This window comes from Sander vitreus, chromosome 15, assembly GCF_031162955.1.
Source record: "Sander vitreus isolate 19-12246 chromosome 15, sanVit1, whole genome shotgun sequence".
Classification (NCBI taxonomy): domain Eukaryota; kingdom Metazoa; phylum Chordata; class Actinopteri; order Perciformes; family Percidae; genus Sander; species Sander vitreus.
Window position 1 is genome coordinate 12,614,814 of NC_135869.1, and position 19,434 is coordinate 12,634,247.

Genomic DNA, 19,434 nt, shown 5'->3' on the forward strand with positions numbered 1-19,434 from the left:
TCAATCATAGGTGTTTAACCATTCAAGAGACTGTGATGGAAAGTAAGCAGTATGGACCAATATCATTAAGTATGTGATTCCTTTGTTTAACAAAACACGTTTGAAAGCAACTTTAATAGATGTAAAAAAGATTTACAGTTTGATTTTTTGATTTTGCATGTACAAAAAGATTAGAAAGTTATTTTTAAAAACATGCAATTTATTCCAAAACATCAGCTCATTAAAAACTGCATCTGGCAGAATAAAAACACTTAAACATGGGTAACCAGTCCTTTCTCAGATTACTGAACTCATCAGCACAAAATTAGAAATCATCACTCTTGTAGGTAGAATTTCAGCACTATATGGAACTCTAGCCATAAAACAAGCCCATCAACATTATGGCAGCTATCCAGTTCCATCCCTTTATCACAATGCAATGGGGCTTCTCAATTCCATACATCCTCAGAAAAAGGCCTTGATTTGATCTCCTAGTTTCAGTGGTTCAGGTAAAGGTCAAACCAGGCGGGTTCTCTCCCCTGTCTCAGCCCTGGGTCTCAAGTGGCTAGAGCCTTGCGGTACTTGCACTGGATCCACACCCTGTACATGGTGAGCTGTTTGCCTCTATTCACCTGGAGCCTTCTGTCCACGAGGTTCTGCACTTTCTCAAATCCTGCCTCAGTGAACATCCCATGGAGCTCATCTAAAATACAAAGCACAGAAATATTTTCATATGTATAATAAAGAACAATTCTGCAAAATAATCTCAGTAAATCTGTATTAATGTCTTGAATTTTACCTTGAGTAAAGAAATACACTCTTGTTCCATCACCTCGGACATAAAAGTTTTCTGACAGACACCTTCCTAAAAGAATTAAAAGGGATGCACAGACAGTACCTATTATTCTACAACAAGTTGCAAACATTAAATAACACTTATTCATTAATGCAGTGCCGTTTTAATCTGCAGTGTACCATTAGAAGTACTGCATATGGACCCCAAGTCAGACAGGTCTTGTGCAGCCAGACTTATTGTTACTATCTACATTAAGTGTGGTCCATAGCATACTTTGACTGTCATTTAAAATGACCAAACGCAGAAAGTTGCTTTGGTGTGACTTAATGCAGCAGTCAATTCTGAAACGGTGCTACCAGAAAAACACATTTTGTGAAACGCATTTTCAAGGATAACCACTAATCATAGATCTTGTAAAATGAAGCTTTCTGGATCTGGACGTTCTGAACAGCTATTTGGACTGGCGCTTCGCTGGACTTCAGCCTGACTGACCTTTCTTGAAGCGAAGCTGTGCCATATCATAGCGTCCATAGTCCCTGAGCAGCATCACTCCCCCAGGCTTCAGCAGCCGCGCTAATCTACTGATGGATGCCTGCATCCTGAGACAGGGTAAAACATTAAGACAAACAGTGCTATATTCAATGACACACACACACTCTTCAAAAAGAAGAGGAGAAGAAAGACAGAGAAAGACACATACTTGTTGGGATGCAATGCTGATAACACAAAGATTAGCACTATAACATCAAGGGTTCCATCTGGGATGGGGTAATTGGCTCCCACATCACTCAAGTCATGAACAAAGGCGAAGCAGCGCCCAGGGTCGTACTCTGTATTAGTCTGAAGACAAGAAAGCAATGTTAATTAATCCGTTAGCCCACAACCCTAGAGATGAGACATCAGATGAGACATCTTTTCAGGAATCCCACCTCACCTTGACTAACTCCACAGCAGTGCTGGAGAAATCGCAGCAGTAAACAAAGAGTCCCGGGTCACTGCAAAGAGCAAAGCTGCAGTTATATGTGCACATCATAAGACAGTACCAGAGAACAGTATTTGTCAAACATGGTTTGAAACGACATGCTAATGCCTTCACTTACTTGTTGGTCTTCAGTATTGGAAAAACTGTATTGCCTACACCGCAGCCAACCTGTCCAATAAACATCAATTGTTTACTCCAATTTCACCCAATGTCACACACCAACACCTACAGTAGCAAAGTTTGTTTCAAGAGAATGAATACTATCAAAAAGATTGATACGGTTACTAGAAAATGCATTTCTGCACACATTTATTTTAATAGAAAATGTTTAGAAGTGTTTATTTGGCATAACAATAAGAGATACCACAATGTGATCCATGTGAGGAGGCTGCTTATACACAATACAAAACAAATTTCAAACATATTTCACTTTTTGCTCTTTAGTAAACAGAAAAAGATGATGTATTGAGTGAGGCCGCTGACTTTTCTACTACAAAGGTTTTGTCTGTATCTGGAACTAGATTTGCATCATATTCATAAACAGTGGTAGACAACCATGGGGCATGTGCCATATTTTTTCATCCATTTATGTAAGTGCAGTAGTTAATTAGAGATTTTGCAATTTTAGGCAATTCTTTGCACCAATTTCCACTAAGATCTGTTGCCATTCTTTTTTAGACCACTTACTAACAGGCAGACAACAGAACTGAAAACAGAGGTGTATAACAGCAGACATTTGGTTTTGTCATTAAATCTGTATGATTCAAGTTTAGCTAACTTGCTTTCAAATTAATCTCTCACCTCTAGAATGCGATATGAGGCAGAGGAGCCAGGGATGTCACCATCAGTGTGAGACAAAGCTGCAACTTCCCTTCTTTGTTCTTGATCCAGAGAATCCTGCCGACTGTCATCTGTGCCAGAGACCTCGAGATGGGACTCATGGTTGAGGCTACACTGTGGGGCCAACTCTGGGAACTCTGTGAAGAGCCAGTGACGGTCTTTGAAGAAACGATTCTCGTGGATTGTGTAAAAACCATTCCAGAACTCATTTGCCCGGCTGTCGTATTCCTCTGCCAAAAAAAAAAGGTAAGGCAGGGGAGTAAGAGCAAGAGTAAGTCATAATTATTATTACAAATCAACGACAACAATTTCTGTATCCTTTTACACATTGATCAGATAAAACTCAAATGAAATGAAAATAAATACATATACAACATTAGAATCATTTATAGTTCTGTTACTGATCCTTGATGCCAGTCATGTGTATGAGCAATGAGTCTCGACAACAGCAACGCTACCTTGTTTCTCTGCAGGTAGTGGCTGATTGTTTTCTGAGACTTTCTTCTTAGCAGATGCTTCTTGTTCTTCAGTCCACTCCACATTGTCCCTGTAGGCAACAGAGCACTATTATCCAGTGTGGGTGATGTGATGCGGTTTTATATAGCCCTATAAGGTCTTTACAATCTGCATAGCATGCAACACCCAATATTTTTAGACTCTCAATATGAAAAAAGGAAAAACCTGCCAAAAAATAAACAACCAGTACAAAATAAATTAACCAAAAACAGTTAATGGGGATAAAGAGTAGGGAACTTCAGGTAATGTTATATTGTTCACTTGCTCAACAGAATGGAGTAATGCTAGTAATGTCATCATTTTATCCACATTTGATTATTGGAATTAAAATATATTTTATTTAATGGCCAATATAATCAGAGGAGATGACCACAGGATAACTTATAACCCCTCTATCAAAACAACAAACAGAATGCCATAGCTAACGTTACTAAATAATAGCTTTTACATTTGCTTATTTTTAGATAACGTTACAGTCAATTCAGCAAAAGACCATCCATACAACTAATGTACTACTAAAGTAGCTAAGTAGTGATAATACCTCAGCCAGAGGACACTGGCACTGACCATATTGCTCTGACAGAGATGCACACCAAACATCTGCCTGCCCTTTTGGGTTTCTGGAATAAATGACCCACCATGCGTTGTGCTGGAAGACCTGTCGTGGGTCTGTGAGGAAACGTGTCCCGAACTGAGGTCTCTTCACATCTCCGGTGGTTGAATCTGACAGAACAAGCCCTGTTTCGCTGCTGTCTCCATCCACACCGACCACGACATGGGGCGCCGCCATGTTCGAACTGACGCAACGGAAGAGGGGCCGTGCATCTAATAGTGCTGCGTTCACGGATTATCGGACATATTGCAATTAAGACCAGTAATGTAAATGCAACTTAGTATGTCGAGATTTTCTGACAACAAAAGTTGCAATGCATTTTTAAAAGGTAGAGAGTATGGTTCTGTAATTATGTTGTTGTTTTGGGATCTAAATATTTGCTATTGACATGTTTTCACCTGTAAAACAGGTCGCGTATAACTCTAAGGCATATTTCCCCTTTGTCTTTACCTCTAGAATTTTTGTAGAGCATGTACATACTCCTTCGTTGCCACAGTACAAAATGATACATTTCATTTTCACTGGCCGAAGTACAGACTGCATCGGCATAGACAGTATAGGCTACCAATAGGCATAAGTTAGTTGCGACCTACATATTAGCGATGTTGTTTGGAGCACATGAAGGAGACACGCTTCCATATCCAAATGTCGATGGACGGCCATAACAACTCAACTGAAAAGTCACAGTCACACTATCATCCAGCTCTGTACACTGTACTACAGGCTGCTTGACAATTAAATGATTTGCACAAGACTTTCAGGGCTGCACATCCACAGGTGTGCTGCAGCATTTGAGCAATGCCGTGTTTATACACTAGAGGGAGACATTTGCCAATATCATCATTGCTATGGTCAGTCTGAGGCCCATGTATGAGAATACACATGACTTTCCCCCAGTCCTATCAAACGTAATTTGTGCACAGATGTAAAACAAATGAAATCATCGTACACTTGTGGATTGATTTTTGTGACCTCATACATTTATCAGTTGTCTGATTCCCAAATAAACAGGTTCCACCCTTATTAGCCATTTTCTTGCACTCTGGAAGTTTTTGCAGAGATCCTACAGCAACTACTTACTATCTGTAGGCTTGCGGTAAAGATTTAGTGATACTTTGAACATGATACTTTTCTACATTTTTATGCACATATCTTTATATTATTATACTATAACATTTGCATGGGCTGCAAGAAAAACCCTAAAAGGTTATTTACTAGATTAAGGACAATGCTTAGTTGACCTGATTGTTGTTGAGTTTAAAGTCAGGAGGTAGTAAACATCTGGACTGAGCTATACGATTTACAAATACACCCTCCTGTTACTGCAGATAGACACACTCTTCATTTGTACTAGGATTCTGGATAAGACAGCAGATATGCTACATACCATTGATTAAACATGTTATATTACAACATAAACAGCGAAACCTAAGGTAACTGTACGGAGGCATTTCCCATGTATGGTAATTTCCCCAAGATCCGCTTTGATATTATCCATAAAAAATTATACACATTTAGAAAATACTAGAATATGGGCATACTTGCTGTACCCTAAGCAGTACCAGTAACACATTCTACATAGTTGTGACTTAATGTCAGCTAATAGGAAAATTAATTTAGACAGTAATGATGAATGTACCTTTTATTTCCATGGTGAACTTAAGTACCAACAAACTGTATAAAAATGGCTGGGTGCAGCACATATTAACTAGACTCAACAGGCTGGTGTGAACAGGATGCCATGACAGAAATATGTTGTGGGTAGTGAAGGAAATGCTATGTTTTGTGACAACATTTATCAGATTGAATACCAGAGAAGTGCACAAGAACAATAAAACTAAAAACGTCATGGGCCATGCAACAGGAAATATGTTATGGCTTGATACAGAAGATAAGTGAAGGAATGTGGTCAAAGGAAATTCTCGCCTCGGCAGCCTGACATTCGATTAGTATAACACCCACATCACAGTGAACTTAAATTGAATGGAAAAACCTAGCTAACGAATCATTCTTTCTTTAATATACTTCTGACATTTATGACTCAAAGAAAACATTAATTAAAAACCTCTTAGGATTTATACATCTCTCTCTGCTTAATTTAATGATTTTCAATGTTTGCATTTAGTCATTTTCAGAGTTTATCTCAGAGTGTTTGTGAAATATCTTGCTGTGTGTCTTAACAAAGCTGGGAGGCAGAATGAAACATTCAGCTTTTCACTGAAATCACACAGGCCATCAGTGATATTTATTGTAATGTTCCACCAAAATGTACTGTCAACCAACATCACAGAGGGAATACAGAAAGAGTTAAATAACGTTTTCTATTTCAGAAATTTTAGCAACTTATTGCTTGTAAGTCTGATCTTAAAGGCTAAAATCAGTCAAAGTCAGGTATATTTTTTTAATATTTAACATTCCCTTTGTGTAACTACAGCAAAACCTCATGCATCTTTAAAAATGCTGCACAAAAACAGACAACTACGCAACAGGCGTGCAAGCCATCTCCTAAGACAACTAAAATACACCTCACATTGTGCTATTTTCTCCCATTTTGAGGTTACGCAAGAGTAAATGTGTTCATTATCAACAATTACACTGCATTATGGCCAATCATATTGGATGTGCAATAAAATCTGCTCATACACAAAGGAAGAGCTTGGCATTTCAGTGTAACACAGTGCTGGTCAGTAGAAAATTGAAATATTTTATAATTCAGCTATGGCAAGATTCTTTTTGCCATAATACAAAAGCCCAACCGGCGCAAAAACAGGTGATGGTGCAGGGATAAATAAACATGTCAAAGCATTTATAAAGTTACCATTGCTGATATGCATTTAAATAACAATCTAGACCACACACATCACTGTAAACCAAGTCAGCCTAGAGGTTGCAGTTAAGGAGATATAGAAAAGACACTGAAGAGGGCTTCAAAAAGACCATTCATTCATGTATTTTCTATACCTACTTATTACTATTAGGCAATGGTTATTCCTTTTTCAATTTCAAAATGTGAGCCAAACTAAAAAGGCATACTAAAAAAAATGTAAACAACTAATATTGCAGTGGTAGAACCTGAAGTGGTAGAAGAATTGGTAAAAAGACCACTTTCAGCAGCAGTTCCCCTTGTGGCACTGAAAGCTTTGACCCGTCAAGATCTGTGTTGCCCTACCTAAACCTGAACAAAACCCTTATCCCTAACCCTAACTACGGAGGGGGTGCTACGCATTTTAGAAGGAGGGACACAGATCTCGACTCATCACAGATTTCGGTAACACCCTTACTGTAAACGGACAGTATAATTGTTTATGTTAATGAACTCCTATCCGACTGTAGAGTACTTAGAGAAAACCATGTGACATAGTGTGAAAACAGATTTTTTTACAATATGTACAATTATTACACCATTGTAATCATTATTGACAGCATTAACTACTTTTCAGCTACAGTGTAGATCTTCTTTCCATCCATTTCTCTGCTACTACATTCCATCTCTGTGGCTGGCCCCTGAGTTTTGCTCATAGCATGTAGTCGTTAGTTGCCTCGGTATGCTACATTGGTGAAGGTGCTGGTGGCTCCTTTATACAAAGGATTGTTAGCCTGGGAAATGAAAACAGAGGAAATGCTGTTTAATTCAGTCCCAAACAGATCCAACTTTATGAAGAAATCTTAAGACTTTCCCCTTTAGAAGGCAGCCAAATTCTGTTACTGTATTAGCAGCACTGATGAGAAGCTGTTGTTGGATGCGGTTAGTGTTTTAGTTATATTATTATCTCACCGTATCCCATTTGGCTTTGGCTCTCTCCTCCTCAAACTTGGCGAACTCTCTGCGGTCGTGGATGGTGACCAACAGCTTCCAGATGAGCAGGCCAACAAGGCCCAGAAGCAGGATGGCTCCGGCCACTGCCAAGAGCACCACTAAGATGTCTGGACCCTGAGGACACTCTGAGAAACGAGAGACAGGAAGGCAGAGGGAGAAAAAGAGCTCATTTCCTCCTGGTTTCCATGATGTTTGTTAAGCAGTGGAGCCTACTCATGAAGCTGAGCAACTACTGCAGTCCAGTGTCAAACACTCCATTGTACAGTGGTTCAGTACATCATCACAACATGTTTGAGTTTCTGTGGTGCGGCAAAGTGTAGCTGTTGTTAACGCGCTGATGAAGCCGATGACTCTTTTTTTTAGAAAATGACAAGTTACCGAATGCACACACTGTTCCCCTTTTGCTGCAGCAGGCAGGCTGAAATCTCTTCTGTCCTCATAACGCACCTGCATTATAATGCTCAGTAGAGTTTAGATTCTCTGCCCGAGCCCGAGTCTTTTGTGTTTTTTTAATCATTTTCAACATTCAACATTCAACATACTTTATTAGCCTAATTGGGTAGGGAGAAAGCTATGCCTCTCTAGCTTCTCCCGTAGCTCTGGGTATATGTCCTGCACTGACTTGAGTGTGAGGTATACTGTGCTAAATTGTGTCTTCCCCATCTGTAGCACTGTCTTTGATAATTGCGCAACCAGGCCAGATTGTTTCAGATATCTCACGAGTCCTTTAGCAGCAGATATGGTCTCTCCTATATCCGGCGCGTTGTCGGCCAGTGTGTCGGCATGCAGACCGTGGCGAAGGACAGTATTAATTAGGTGATTGAGACAAGAAAGTCTTTCATTATCTTGCTGCCTTGATCTGTTACCCACAGGTAAAAGGAACTGTAGTTGAGAACGTCAGTTATAACGGCCCACGTGTTAAAAAATTGTCAGGTTTAAATCGGGCTCGGGCTCATAATTACAGTTAATGTGTCTCGGACACAACGTGCACGGGCTCGGGTAGGGTCGGGCTTGATTTTTTTGGGCCCGATCTAAGCTTTAATGCTCAGTTCTCTAAGAATGTTAACGTTTCATACATGCACACAAACTCTAACAGTACCTGGCTCTTTTACCACGAACAGAATGGATTTGCCACTTTCATCTTCGTAATACTGGAAGTATACCACGCAGTCATTCTCATCTTTGTATGAGCAATTCACTGCAAGTCTATCATGGAAAACTGTAGGAAAGATGAGAAAAAGAAGAAGAAAACAGGGTCATTAAAAGTGATAAGTGATCTTTAAAAACATTGAGTATTTATCAGTGTATTATGTGTTTGACTACAATGCAAGTATGAAGCCTCCAACTACTTCCATATGATCAGCAGGAGGAAATCAAGAGTAGGCATTACCACAACAGATTAAGACCACAGTATGTAGTGAGGAGGTTAGAGAAGAGTTCTCACCCAGTTCATCCACTACTTTAATCTCATCTTTGCAGATTCTACTGCAGCTGTTGTCATCGGTGTACTGTCCTCTCTTGAAGTGCTGACACTCAACACACTCCCTGTAAGCAGAGTCCCATTTGGTTACCTTTATACAGTACACAGTGTTAAAACTCTTGATGCTCTTTAATAGCAGTGCACGGTTCAACTTGATATGCAAGAGATGGACAAACTACCAGTACCACCTAAGGGTATAGCTACATCAAGATACATCTTCAAAGTGTTGATATCTGCTGCCTGTTGTGGCCATGAAAAGTTTTTTCTTTCTCTGCTGTACATGAAACCACACCTGAATTTGTTAGAAAATGTGAGTGGGAGTGGTTTGTTATCATCTTGGAATGTGGGAATATCATGATGGAAAGATGTTGCACTGCAGAGTGCTATCAGCCAACATAGTTAGCCTCAAATTCTTTGCTGAAGATTTAGTATTAGCAGTGCCTGAGGTCCAGAGCCCGTTATATCAGTTAGCCCCTCAAAGTTTTTTTTATGTTTCCTGTTTTGTGATTGTCTGTGCTGGTATCTTTTCATGTTTCACTGTTTTTACCTGTATGTTTTATCTGTATGGTTACTGTTTTTAAGGCACTGTAAGCAACCTTGGGTGTCCTGAAAAGCGCCCAAAAATACAATTAGTATTATAATTATAATTAGCTACTGGCCAATTTGCCATGAAATTCGGTATACATCTTCAGAGGATGACTTCTAATAATTTGGTGACCTCTTACCACCAACTTTCCTTGACCAACAATTGTTTTTTCCATACAAGTTGCATACATTTATCTATGGATATTCATGGTTCCCTGTTGTTTTTGATGACCCTATCTTTAATTGTTTTAGAGCCATGACGAGGCCAAAAGTTTCACTTGTACAGTAAACCCACAAGATTTCTTTCTTATGGCATACATATTTGTGGTTCCCAAAGGATGAACCGTTTCCATTTTGGACACTCCATGATCTTTCCTCTTGCGCCACCCTCAGATCAAAATGTTCAGATCAAAACTAATTTCATGGTAGACTGCATGTGATTTGCTGAGAACATTCATGGTCCAAGGGAAATAAACCCCATGATCTTTCCTCTAGTTCCAACCACAGAACAAAAAAAATGTTTTAGCCTCGCGACTGCTATGACTTTAAAAGGTTTGTGCTGTCTAAAACATGAACGTTCTAGGAGGTGGGACTCCATCTAATTGAGTATAGGTTACTTCAAAAGTTACGCAGTTACACAGTCTGTTTGCATGTATTTTTTCTGTTATTTTGTCCATTCCTTTATCTCTCTTCTTCGGTAAGAAGTAAGAAATATAATTACTTTTTTATAGTGCAGGAATCAGGACACGTAGGGCACTTCTCACAGGTCTCTCCGTAGGCGCCAGGCTGAGTACACTGACAAACCCCACACTCACAGTTACCCCGGCCGCTGCACAACATGCCGATGCTGGACATGCAGGTGTCTATGCGTGTGGTGCAGTTACAGTTTTCTCCTTTCCAGCCTGCGTCGCACTGGCAGAGGCCACAGCTGCACTTCCCATGATCTGATTAAATAAAAAAAGGATGATGAGGTTAATGCTATAATAGTAATTTAAAGGAGCAGTGTGTTGGATTTAGTGGCATCTAGCGGTGAGGTTGCAGATTACAACCAACTGAATACCCCTTCCTTTCCAAGCATGTAGTAGAACCTACGGTGGCAGGAAACATAAAAACACAAAAGGCCCTCTCTAGAGCTGGTGTTCGGTTTGTCCGTTCTGGGCTACCGTAGAAACATGTCAGTTCAACATGCAGGGCTCCATGGAAGAGGGCCCACTCCCGTTCATTTTAAGCTAACGAAAATACGATTCTAAGTTTCAGGTGATTATACACTACTGAAAACATAATTATCAATACTGTATTACATTTCTGCAAATATAGCCCCCTAAATCCTACACACTGGTCCTTTAAAATATATTCTATCAATTAAAATAATTTTTTGTACAATTCAAATAATACATCTAATAATACAATGCATATTAACTGAAATATGTTTTTCAAGGACCATAATCACATGGGTGGGGTTGGGCAAACAAAACTATGAAATACAAATTACACAATTGCTAAATGAATCAGTGAGTGTGTGTTTCAGGGGGGTTGTCCTTTGTTGCCTATTATCTTGTGTATTTACATGTTGCATGCCTGGGCAAGTGTACCTGTGGATGTATTTTGATTCTGCAACAATGTACTCACTAGTGTTAAGTGTAATGTGTTACTGATGTGTTGTGTACTTATCTGTTATGTGTTACTTTTACAATTAGAATGTTGCTTCTTTTGTCATTAGATGGTTATCTTAAATTGATTCATTAATTAACTGTTTATCAATCAATCAATCAATCAATTGATTAGCTTGCATTTTAAAACAATGATCAACATCTGACAGCAGTAGTCATAAATTGATGGTATTTTAAGTGGGTAATGCAAACATTTACTTACTTTTATTTACAAGTAAGCTTTGTGTGCAGCTCTGTTTGTCTTTACATTGTTACTTTACTTTAGAACAATGCTAAATAACTAAATAACCTGGTAACTTAATGTTCTAAAATGTAATATGACTCAGCAAGGGACATTACACATATCTCTTAATCATCCCTCTTCTGACAAAGGCAGGAAATGCTCTTTTGTAAATAAACACACAAATGACCAACTTCAGACAGACAGACAGACACACACACACACACACACACACACACACACACACACACACACACAAACCCTCAGACTCTACGGAAGTGTAGAAAGCACCAAATTCCAGAATTTAAAACAAATCATCTGCTGTTGTAAACTCAAATGTACAATTCCCCAGTCTCCACCATGACTACTACAGCTTCTCTTTGAGATAGTGTTATAGCTGTGATAGGACAAGGCATGGTCATTGGTTAATGGTTAACAGTCTCACACATAACGCTTAGCAACAATGGTTGAGTCATCGTTCTTACTCTGTCAGCAAGATAACAGCTGAAAACTGTTGGAACACTTTTTAAACAAGAAAAATCTGATATTTATGTCAAGACTACATTGTTATTGTAACTATGGATATTTTTGCAGCATATTGCACTTAAACCTTTCTTGTTCTTCTTATTAATTGTAAAGTTGATTCACACATAAAAGGGAGTTTTTAGGTTTACATCATCCTTCTCTCTGTGAGACTGCACAGTAATCCTGCCCATTAATCACATGCCTGGGCTTTAGAGAATGTTAACATGCTAAAAGGACAAAACAGGGATAAAGACCAAACAGTTAAACAGAGCATTACACACTTTGAAGAAGAGAGGAAACTGAATCAAGTGCAGTGGGGATAGCGACATAATGGAGAGAAAGGAGGTTGGGCAAATTGCGAGCAAAGGAATGCAAACTTTCCTGTCCTCTCTTCCCTCATATTTATGGCCTGGGGCTGTGCTTGCTGACTCCTGCTCTCTGGCCCTGCACCGGTCCCACAGCCCCTCAGCAGACGAGGAAATACACAGCCACAGGGAATATCACAGAGATAGAGCTCCAATTGAGCTGAGGCAGAGGGACGCTCGCTTTTTAAAGACAACAACGCCATGACTCTACTGAGACACAACAACTATGCGGTCCAAAATTAAGCTTTGTGGACTGTCTTACACCAGACATGGCTTTGTGTGTGTGTGGGCAATTTGGGTGAGTGTCTGCGCCCAAGCTCTGGGTGTCATCACTAAATGCCTTAATACCTGTTTCTCAGAAAAACAACCTTCTTTGAGAAAGACTCCAAACTCCTCCTTGTTGATATAGATCAGCATATGTTAGCAGCTTGCTAACATATACATGGGTGGCCCTCCATCTTCTCCTTAGGTCATGGTGCAATCACAATTGGCCCACAGTATGTTTTGTTTAGTTTTGGATGTTGAAACTTAACCTTGAAGTACTATAAGGCTGGTATAGTAAAGTATATATTAACCATTTGGGATTTTCATGTCAAATTATACCCATATCCTGAATGTTGTACTTTCAGTTCTGTTCACTGGAAACCAAAGTCCATTACTGTAGAACTGTATGGAACTTTTAAGTTGTGAATTTAAGGTAAAATTGCACTTCAACGATTAAGTATTGCACTTCCATTGGTGTCACAAGAGAGATTTAAAAAAGAATGATCAAAATCAATACAGCAGAGGCTGAGATATCCTGACTTCTAGCTCCAAAAATGCTGGTGCCTACTATTCCCATAATGCAACTTAAATGTATCTTTTAATTTCAGTTAGTATGCATAGTTTGAGATTAATCTGCCTAATGTACATAAAGATAAAAGAGCAGTTTCCTATTCTGCTCAGCGTCCTCCTTACAATCAAAGGCCCAAACTGCTGTTACATTGAATTACCCAAGGACAAAGCCTATTAAAGTTTTATCACTGTGATTGAGTAACTGTGCACTGAGCTGTTAAAACTTGTAATAGGGAGTAAAAGCACATCATGTTGCACTGCTGTTAGAGGTAACAACATGAATCAAACTCAGTACACACATCAAGTTTACAGACCTAACAGAGGATTGATCATTTGTAAGCATTACTGTTTATGCTTGGCAACTAAATTTACAATTATGTACATGTCCTTTCCAAGCAAACAAAGACTAATAATAATTGAACATTAGTTTTGAAAAGACTGTGGATTTTGTATTTGTCAAGTATCAGAAAACTATGTAAACTGACTAATATGTGTTTACAGACTGAGAGCAACTGGAAACAACCAGAGTAATTCCCATTAAGGTCAGACTGGGCTTCAGAGAAGAGGAAAAAGGAAGGGAAGGACAACTTTATCTTTCCTGCTAACATTGGCATAAAGGATTGCTTCACCCCAAGTACAAAAAACATGCAGATATTTTAAGTTGTATGTGGCCAGGTTTTGAGATTTCTGCCACCATTTGATATATTGGAAGGGAAAAGCTGTTAAGTTTGTGGTTCTCACAGTGATGCTGTGGTTTGAGCTAAATGCTAACACCAGCATGGCCCTCGTGCTCACAAAACTATCTGCATGGCTAGATACCACAGAGGTAAATAAGAATATATGTGCAATTTGTGTGAATCAAACCATTTAAGGCCAGTGCTTTTGCTCTAAATGTTTCAAAGAGTAAGAGCAAAATGGCGTGGTTTCAAGATAATATACTTGTATATATGTTTTCATTACTTTTATTTATGACATATTGTATATTCATTGAGTACTGAGTACAGGTCTAATGAGGGAGCTGGATGAGGCTATTAAAATTATCATATGTATGATTGAAGCTTGTACTTAATTCCCTTGTCACTTGTGATTGTGTGATTGTTTGACCATGAGGAAGATTGGCGTGCGGTCAACACGTGTTGGTCTTGTTTTAAATAATGTTTTTTACTTTTGTACCTTGATGAAGCAAAGTGCCTAGAATGTTTGGGAAATTCATTCCACTTTTTTCCTTACCCGTGCATCAGGAGCACTGTCAGATCCATTAAGCGCTTCCTTATTTGTTTGTTTTTTAGCAAAATGTCATATTGGTGTTGGCAAAGCTGCGAAGAGGACTGACACTGATCATAACAGAAAGACGTGTATCTACTCACCGGCGCACAGCGACCCTTTGAAGCGCAAGCAGTTGAAGTCGTCACATTCGCAGTATTTGCCCCACACCTGACCGAACTCATTTGCATGGCAGGAGCACTGTCCGCACAAACAGTCTCCTCTCCCGCTGCAGATTGGCCCCTCTGGCTTTGGGATGCAGTTGGCATCATCAGATGGACTGTAGTCCTCCACTGAGCACTCGCAGCGTGGGCCCAGACGACCCTGGTGACACTGACACACACCGCACTCGTGGGTCCCGTTGCCGTTGCTACAGATGGGACTGTTGGTTTCGGCCTTCGCCTCACACTCGCAGCCACAGGCAAAGTCCATCGTGACTTCCAGGGAATCCTTGAAGCCTCGAGGTTTGATTGTAAAAGTTCGGCTCTTCTCTTTGGGGCAGCCACGCAACTGAGCCTCCACATTGAATGACACCTGAAGAGGAGGACATGTCTCTGTGACAATCTGTGTGTGTAGATATCAGATGTGCATATCAGCATTTCAACAGATACATACTGTGTCTCCAATCTTGAGGCCAGAGCAAGACTTAAGTCCAGGGATGACCTCTCCATTTAGGCAAGTGGCGTTGAAGGAGAGATTCAACTCTTCTGGGACTCCCAGTAGTTCCAGCTCCACTTTAGAGCGAATTTTCTGCTCAACACCAATTTATGAGGTTAAACAGTTAAATTATATCACTTTACAGATGTTACATACATATTGTCCTACATTTGGGAAATTCTTACCGCATAAGCATCCTCAATGAGCTGAATAACATTCCCAGAGTCATCGGACAGAGTTCCCACAGTTGTGCCTGGAATGAGCTGACTGTACTCCTGGAATGACAGGCATGACAGCAAGATGATGTCACAGTTTTTGTGTTTTTCATAACTTAAACAAATTCATGCTGCACAAGCAGTGCAGTTACCTGGTAAAGCGGCACCACATAGCTGGTCACAGCAAAAATTAGATTTATGTTGTTTTCAGACATTTTGTCTGTCATGAGTGCCAAGGAAGGATAGTCCTGAAAGACACAGGAAGCAAATTGTCTTCAATGGAAGCAGCTTCTGTCCAACAACTCCACAAACTATTAAAAACCAAAGTGAATAATTGATGTACTTTAATTTATGCCTTTACCAGCACAGTGGATTTGTTGTAAACATCGTCATTATCAAGGTAACACTGTCCATCATTGGGCTGGACAATTCCAGCTATACGTCCATCCAGGGCGGTGTGAGTTTTGGCATCAGTGGTGAATACTAAAAGGTGCGAGGCATCCGGACGCCAGCCAATCTTGTCCTGATGATGATTAAATCAGAAAAAAAGATGATAAGTAAAAGACAAACTAATACTGTATGTATGTATGCACACAATCTGCAAGCATGTGTATGTAATGACATTTTCATACCTTGCACACCACAGCCTGCATGACAGCATCAAATCCACCCTCTGGAGCATCTCTATTTCTAGACACCTGCTGTTTCCCCACCTCCTCGGTGAAGCGAGCCACCTTCTCTGTCAGTGACAGGACATGCTTGAACCCAAATTGAGCCAGGCATGTGTCGTGAATTCTATTTGTATTGAATAGGTGAATGGGTGATAGGAAATCAGTGAAGGGAACTGGACAGAATATTTGAAAATCGCCATTTCAACTCTTTCTCCTCCTTAAATGTAGCATCAACAATAACTTACCCAAAGCAAGGGTTTTTGACTGCCTCTGGAGGATACATGTACATGTAAGGGGAGGTGGTCTTGTCCACAAAGGCTCCAAACCCCATGCGTAGGTTGCTTGTGGTGCGGCCCATGGCCACTGCAAGCTCACTGCCCAAGGTGCGAAGGCGAGCCAAGTCATCCTTCATTGAAAATGAAAGATCCATCAGATAGTAGAGGTCCACTGGGTAATCCTCCACCTGTTTCACTGACACGGTGAAATGCTTGGTATCTCCTGAGAGGGAAAGAGCACAGGGTTGATTGCATGAGATAAACTGTGTGTCCCTGAATCTTTTTTTGTCTTTAAAGTGAAAATTATTAAATATTAGATAATAATAAAAAACAGAATCAGTATGTTACAGATGTGCAACCAACTCTGGTGCATCAGGCTTTTAGTGCATGCACAACAATAATAATGTTCCTTGGTGTCTGGTGTCCAATGTGTATATCTGGTCATGGTTGTTAGCAACTAGTCATAAAGGTGATGTCTTGTTGGGTGTAAAAGTACCTGGCCTTAGTGCCATATGGATTTTCTGAGGCTTTATCTGTGTGACATCGTCAGCAGTACCCAAGGCCTTGTCGCTGAGCGGTTTGTTCTCCTGAATACTCAGGGTGCTGGAGGGAAACTCCACAGCCGTACTACTGCACCCTCCATTCAGCAGATTCTGCTTCAGGTCGCAGCGGGATGTGCTGGATCCCCCCTTCCCATACTCCTGAATAAAGTACCATTGCATTAAAGAAAATCCATAAGTTCTTATGTATCTCCCATGTAGCCCTGAGGACAACACCCATGTTCCTCTTATTTTTAATCGTAACAGTTCAGAGGCTACAATGTACTGTAATAAGAATGTTAAACAACAACTAGGATGACAAGAAGAAGAATGCTGTTGGCAAATGAGGTTTCTGCTCCAACTTGTTGCACTGAGCAATGAATGGGAGGAGCAACTAGACACTGTGTGTATGTGTGCGTCTGGTGTTTTTACCTCCTGAGAGCACCACGCACAGGTAGGGTGAACAGCCAAGCACCGTTGACAAGTGGTGACTCCTTGTGATGTGCAGATGTTGGAACCTTTGATAATCACACAAACAGAAATGTAACACAAAATCAGTGGTGGAAGAAGTAAAGTAAAAATGAAAAAAAATAAAAAGTAAAGAAAAAAAGAAAAAAAAAATGAAAAAAAGTAAAGTAAAAGTAGCAGTACCACAACGTAGAAATACTGTTACAAAAAGTAAAAGTACTCTTTATACAGAATGTACCCAATTCAGAATAATGTTTATTATATAATTGATAATAGGCAAATTATTGATGTAAATTACTTAAATGTTGTAACTGGTAAAGGTGGGGCTATTTTCTTTTTTACTATATACACCACAGGTAGCTTGTGAATTTCACCAAGGGATCAATAAAGTCTTATCTTTATCCATAATAATACATCATAATTTAGTCTGATTATATTTTGTATTATTAATCGGAATCTGTAAATAAGTACAGTAAAAGAAGAATAAGAAAGTAGCAGAAAAATGGAAATACTCAAGTACAAGTACCTCAAAATAGCACTTTAAGTATAGTTCTTGAGTGCATTTCCTTTCATTTACTGTTGAAGCAGAGTGACATAGATAACTACTGTAGTATCTGATTGACTTAAAGTCTTTGTTATAACAAACATGTTTCCATTTGGCTGAGGCTGAGGGCACACAGAAGTAGCTCTGTGGGGGCAAATGGGGTTACTGATTGATTGACCCCAGGACCTGGATTCATTTACCCCCATCATCACGTCTCATGTTACACACAGCTCAGGGTATATGTTTTCAGGTTTGACCAGAATAACCTCAGAGCGACAAATTTCAAGATTGGGTCGGTCATCTCTCCAGATGTCCATGGAGTCTGTAAATTGATGCTGAAATCTTTGATGTAATAAACCTTTTATAATCAAGGACAGTGTCAACGAAGTTCCTTTCCTACACATCGGCAACACAGTGCTGCAACTTAATTTACCACACTACTGACCACATTTTTTAATCAGCAGTGCAACATGCAGCTCTGTTCAACCACAAATGCAGATACCGTCCATCACAAGAGTACCGAGCAAGCTGGATGGTCAAGTCTCGGTGCAGTTTACCCATAACGTTAATGATTCTAATCCTTGTCCTGGCCATTTGACCATGTTAGCAAATGACACCTACCTTTTCATTCTATGTAGTTCAACAGATAGGCCTAATACCAAACGCTTTTCTATTTGTTATCTAGCATGGCCTGTGGGTGTGGCTCACTGGAGATAACACAGAAGCATAGTTGCCAAGGTGAATCTACCTGTGTAGAAAGTGTTATATTTGAGATCTGACAGAAGAATAAATGGACTTCATTGGACTCTTGAATAACTACCTGAAATCATATCAACTCCCAAATTACCTGGCATGGTCAAGGACCCCTAAAGTACACAGTGAATAAGCACACAGTAGGATATGGTTTTTCAGTTACACTACTTAAGCTCCAAATAAGTCTGATAGTGTAGTAGACTACATAGTCATAATAGTTTTTATTTCATTTTTGAGTTAATTGAGAAAAAGTAAAACCCCAAACAAGCACACATATATATATAGCCTATATAATGTACAGCCTACACATTCCCTATTATTTGCTGATAATGAAATGATCCTTGATTCTTTTTTCTGAGGAGACCCAGGGAGTCCTGGTCCCCTCGCTTTGGGAAACACATTTTCACTCCCTTATAAGGAGAGGTGGCGAAAGCTCCAACAGAGCAGCGCAAATTACAAACAGCGTCGCTCCATTCAAGTCAGCGAACAGTAAATTACTCTATGTTCCGTTTGAGAACATTTTATTGAAAAATCATCAGAACATAATAAATATTAACAGTAGGTGGTACCTACAAAGATGAGCTACAAGTCGGGCGGAAACACCCCCAGGTCGGCTAAACAGGTGAACGTTTTAAAAAGCAGCCCAAGTAATATAAACTTACCGAAAACCTTTGATGCTGACAACATAAGGAGAAACAGGATCACTGGACGGTCTGATAAAGTCCCCATGGCTGGAGAGTAACGGAGCCGACTTGACATGAGCCGCGTGTGTTCCCTGTGGGCTTGTTCACTTCTCAACTCGAACGCCTTTCCTCATTCTCGACAAC

At 39.8% G+C, this 19,434-nt stretch overlaps 2 protein-coding genes and 1 long non-coding RNA gene across 3 annotated transcripts; 1 reads left to right on the forward strand and 2 right to left on the reverse strand.

Moving 5' to 3' along the window:
• Positions 1-95: 95 nt before the first annotated feature.
• mettl2a (methyltransferase 2A, methylcytidine) lies at positions 96-3,925 on the reverse strand. The gene is made up of 9 exons (XM_078270165.1): positions 3,752-3,925; positions 3,056-3,144; positions 2,559-2,827; positions 1,876-1,925; positions 1,710-1,770; positions 1,476-1,615; positions 1,268-1,374; positions 779-844; positions 96-682 (listed from the first exon to the last, which is right to left on the reverse strand). The coding sequence occupies exons 1-9, from the start codon at positions 3,901-3,903 to the stop codon at positions 537-539; spliced, it is 1,080 nt and encodes a 359-aa protein (XP_078126291.1). The 5' UTR covers positions 3,904-3,925; the 3' UTR covers positions 96-536.
• Positions 3,926-5,353: 1,428 nt separating this feature from the next.
• On the reverse strand, positions 5,354-19,434 carry itgb3a (integrin beta 3a). The gene is made up of 15 exons (XM_078268982.1): positions 19,270-19,434; positions 17,275-17,360; positions 16,800-17,004; positions 16,274-16,526; positions 15,990-16,152; positions 15,719-15,880; positions 15,510-15,605; positions 15,328-15,417; positions 15,101-15,235; positions 14,590-15,019; positions 10,330-10,552; positions 8,988-9,088; positions 8,643-8,762; positions 7,502-7,668; positions 5,354-7,323 (listed from the first exon to the last, which is right to left on the reverse strand). Exons 1-15 carry the CDS (start codon positions 19,364-19,366, stop codon positions 7,258-7,260), a joined length of 2,394 nt encoding a protein of 797 aa, XP_078125108.1. The 5' UTR covers positions 19,367-19,434; the 3' UTR covers positions 5,354-7,257.
• On the forward strand, positions 12,479-14,275 carry LOC144529723 (uncharacterized). Its single transcript, XR_013503044.1, has 2 exons — positions 12,479-12,686; positions 13,724-14,275. It is a non-coding gene; the product is annotated as an uncharacterized LOC144529723 (long non-coding RNA).

Bases quoted from the DNA above. Each gene is read 5' to 3' on its own strand.
- mettl2a (XM_078270165.1), bottom strand. From the start codon at position 3,903: ATGGCGGCGCCCCATGTCGTGGTCGGTGTGGATGGAGACAGCAGCGAA. The intron at 1,771-1,875 runs GTAAGTGAAGGC...TGCTCTTTGCAG, and splicing joins CCAATACTGAAGACCAACAA to TGACCCGGGACTCTTTGTTT. The intron at 845-1,267 runs GTCAGTCAGGCT...TAATTCTTTTAG, and splicing joins ACAGCTTCGCTTCAAGAAAG to GAAGGTGTCTGTCAGAAAAC.
- itgb3a (XM_078268982.1), bottom strand. From the start codon at position 19,366: ATGTCAAGTCGGCTCCGTTACTCTCCAGCCATGGGGACTTTATCAGAC. The intron at 17,005-17,274 runs GTAAAAACACCA...TACTTTATTCAG, and splicing joins GTGCGTGGTGCTCTCAGGAG to GAGTATGGGAAGGGGGGATC. The intron at 8,763-8,987 runs GTGAGAACTCTT...TCTTTCCTACAG, and splicing joins TAAAGTAGTGGATGAACTGG to TTTTCCATGATAGACTTGCA.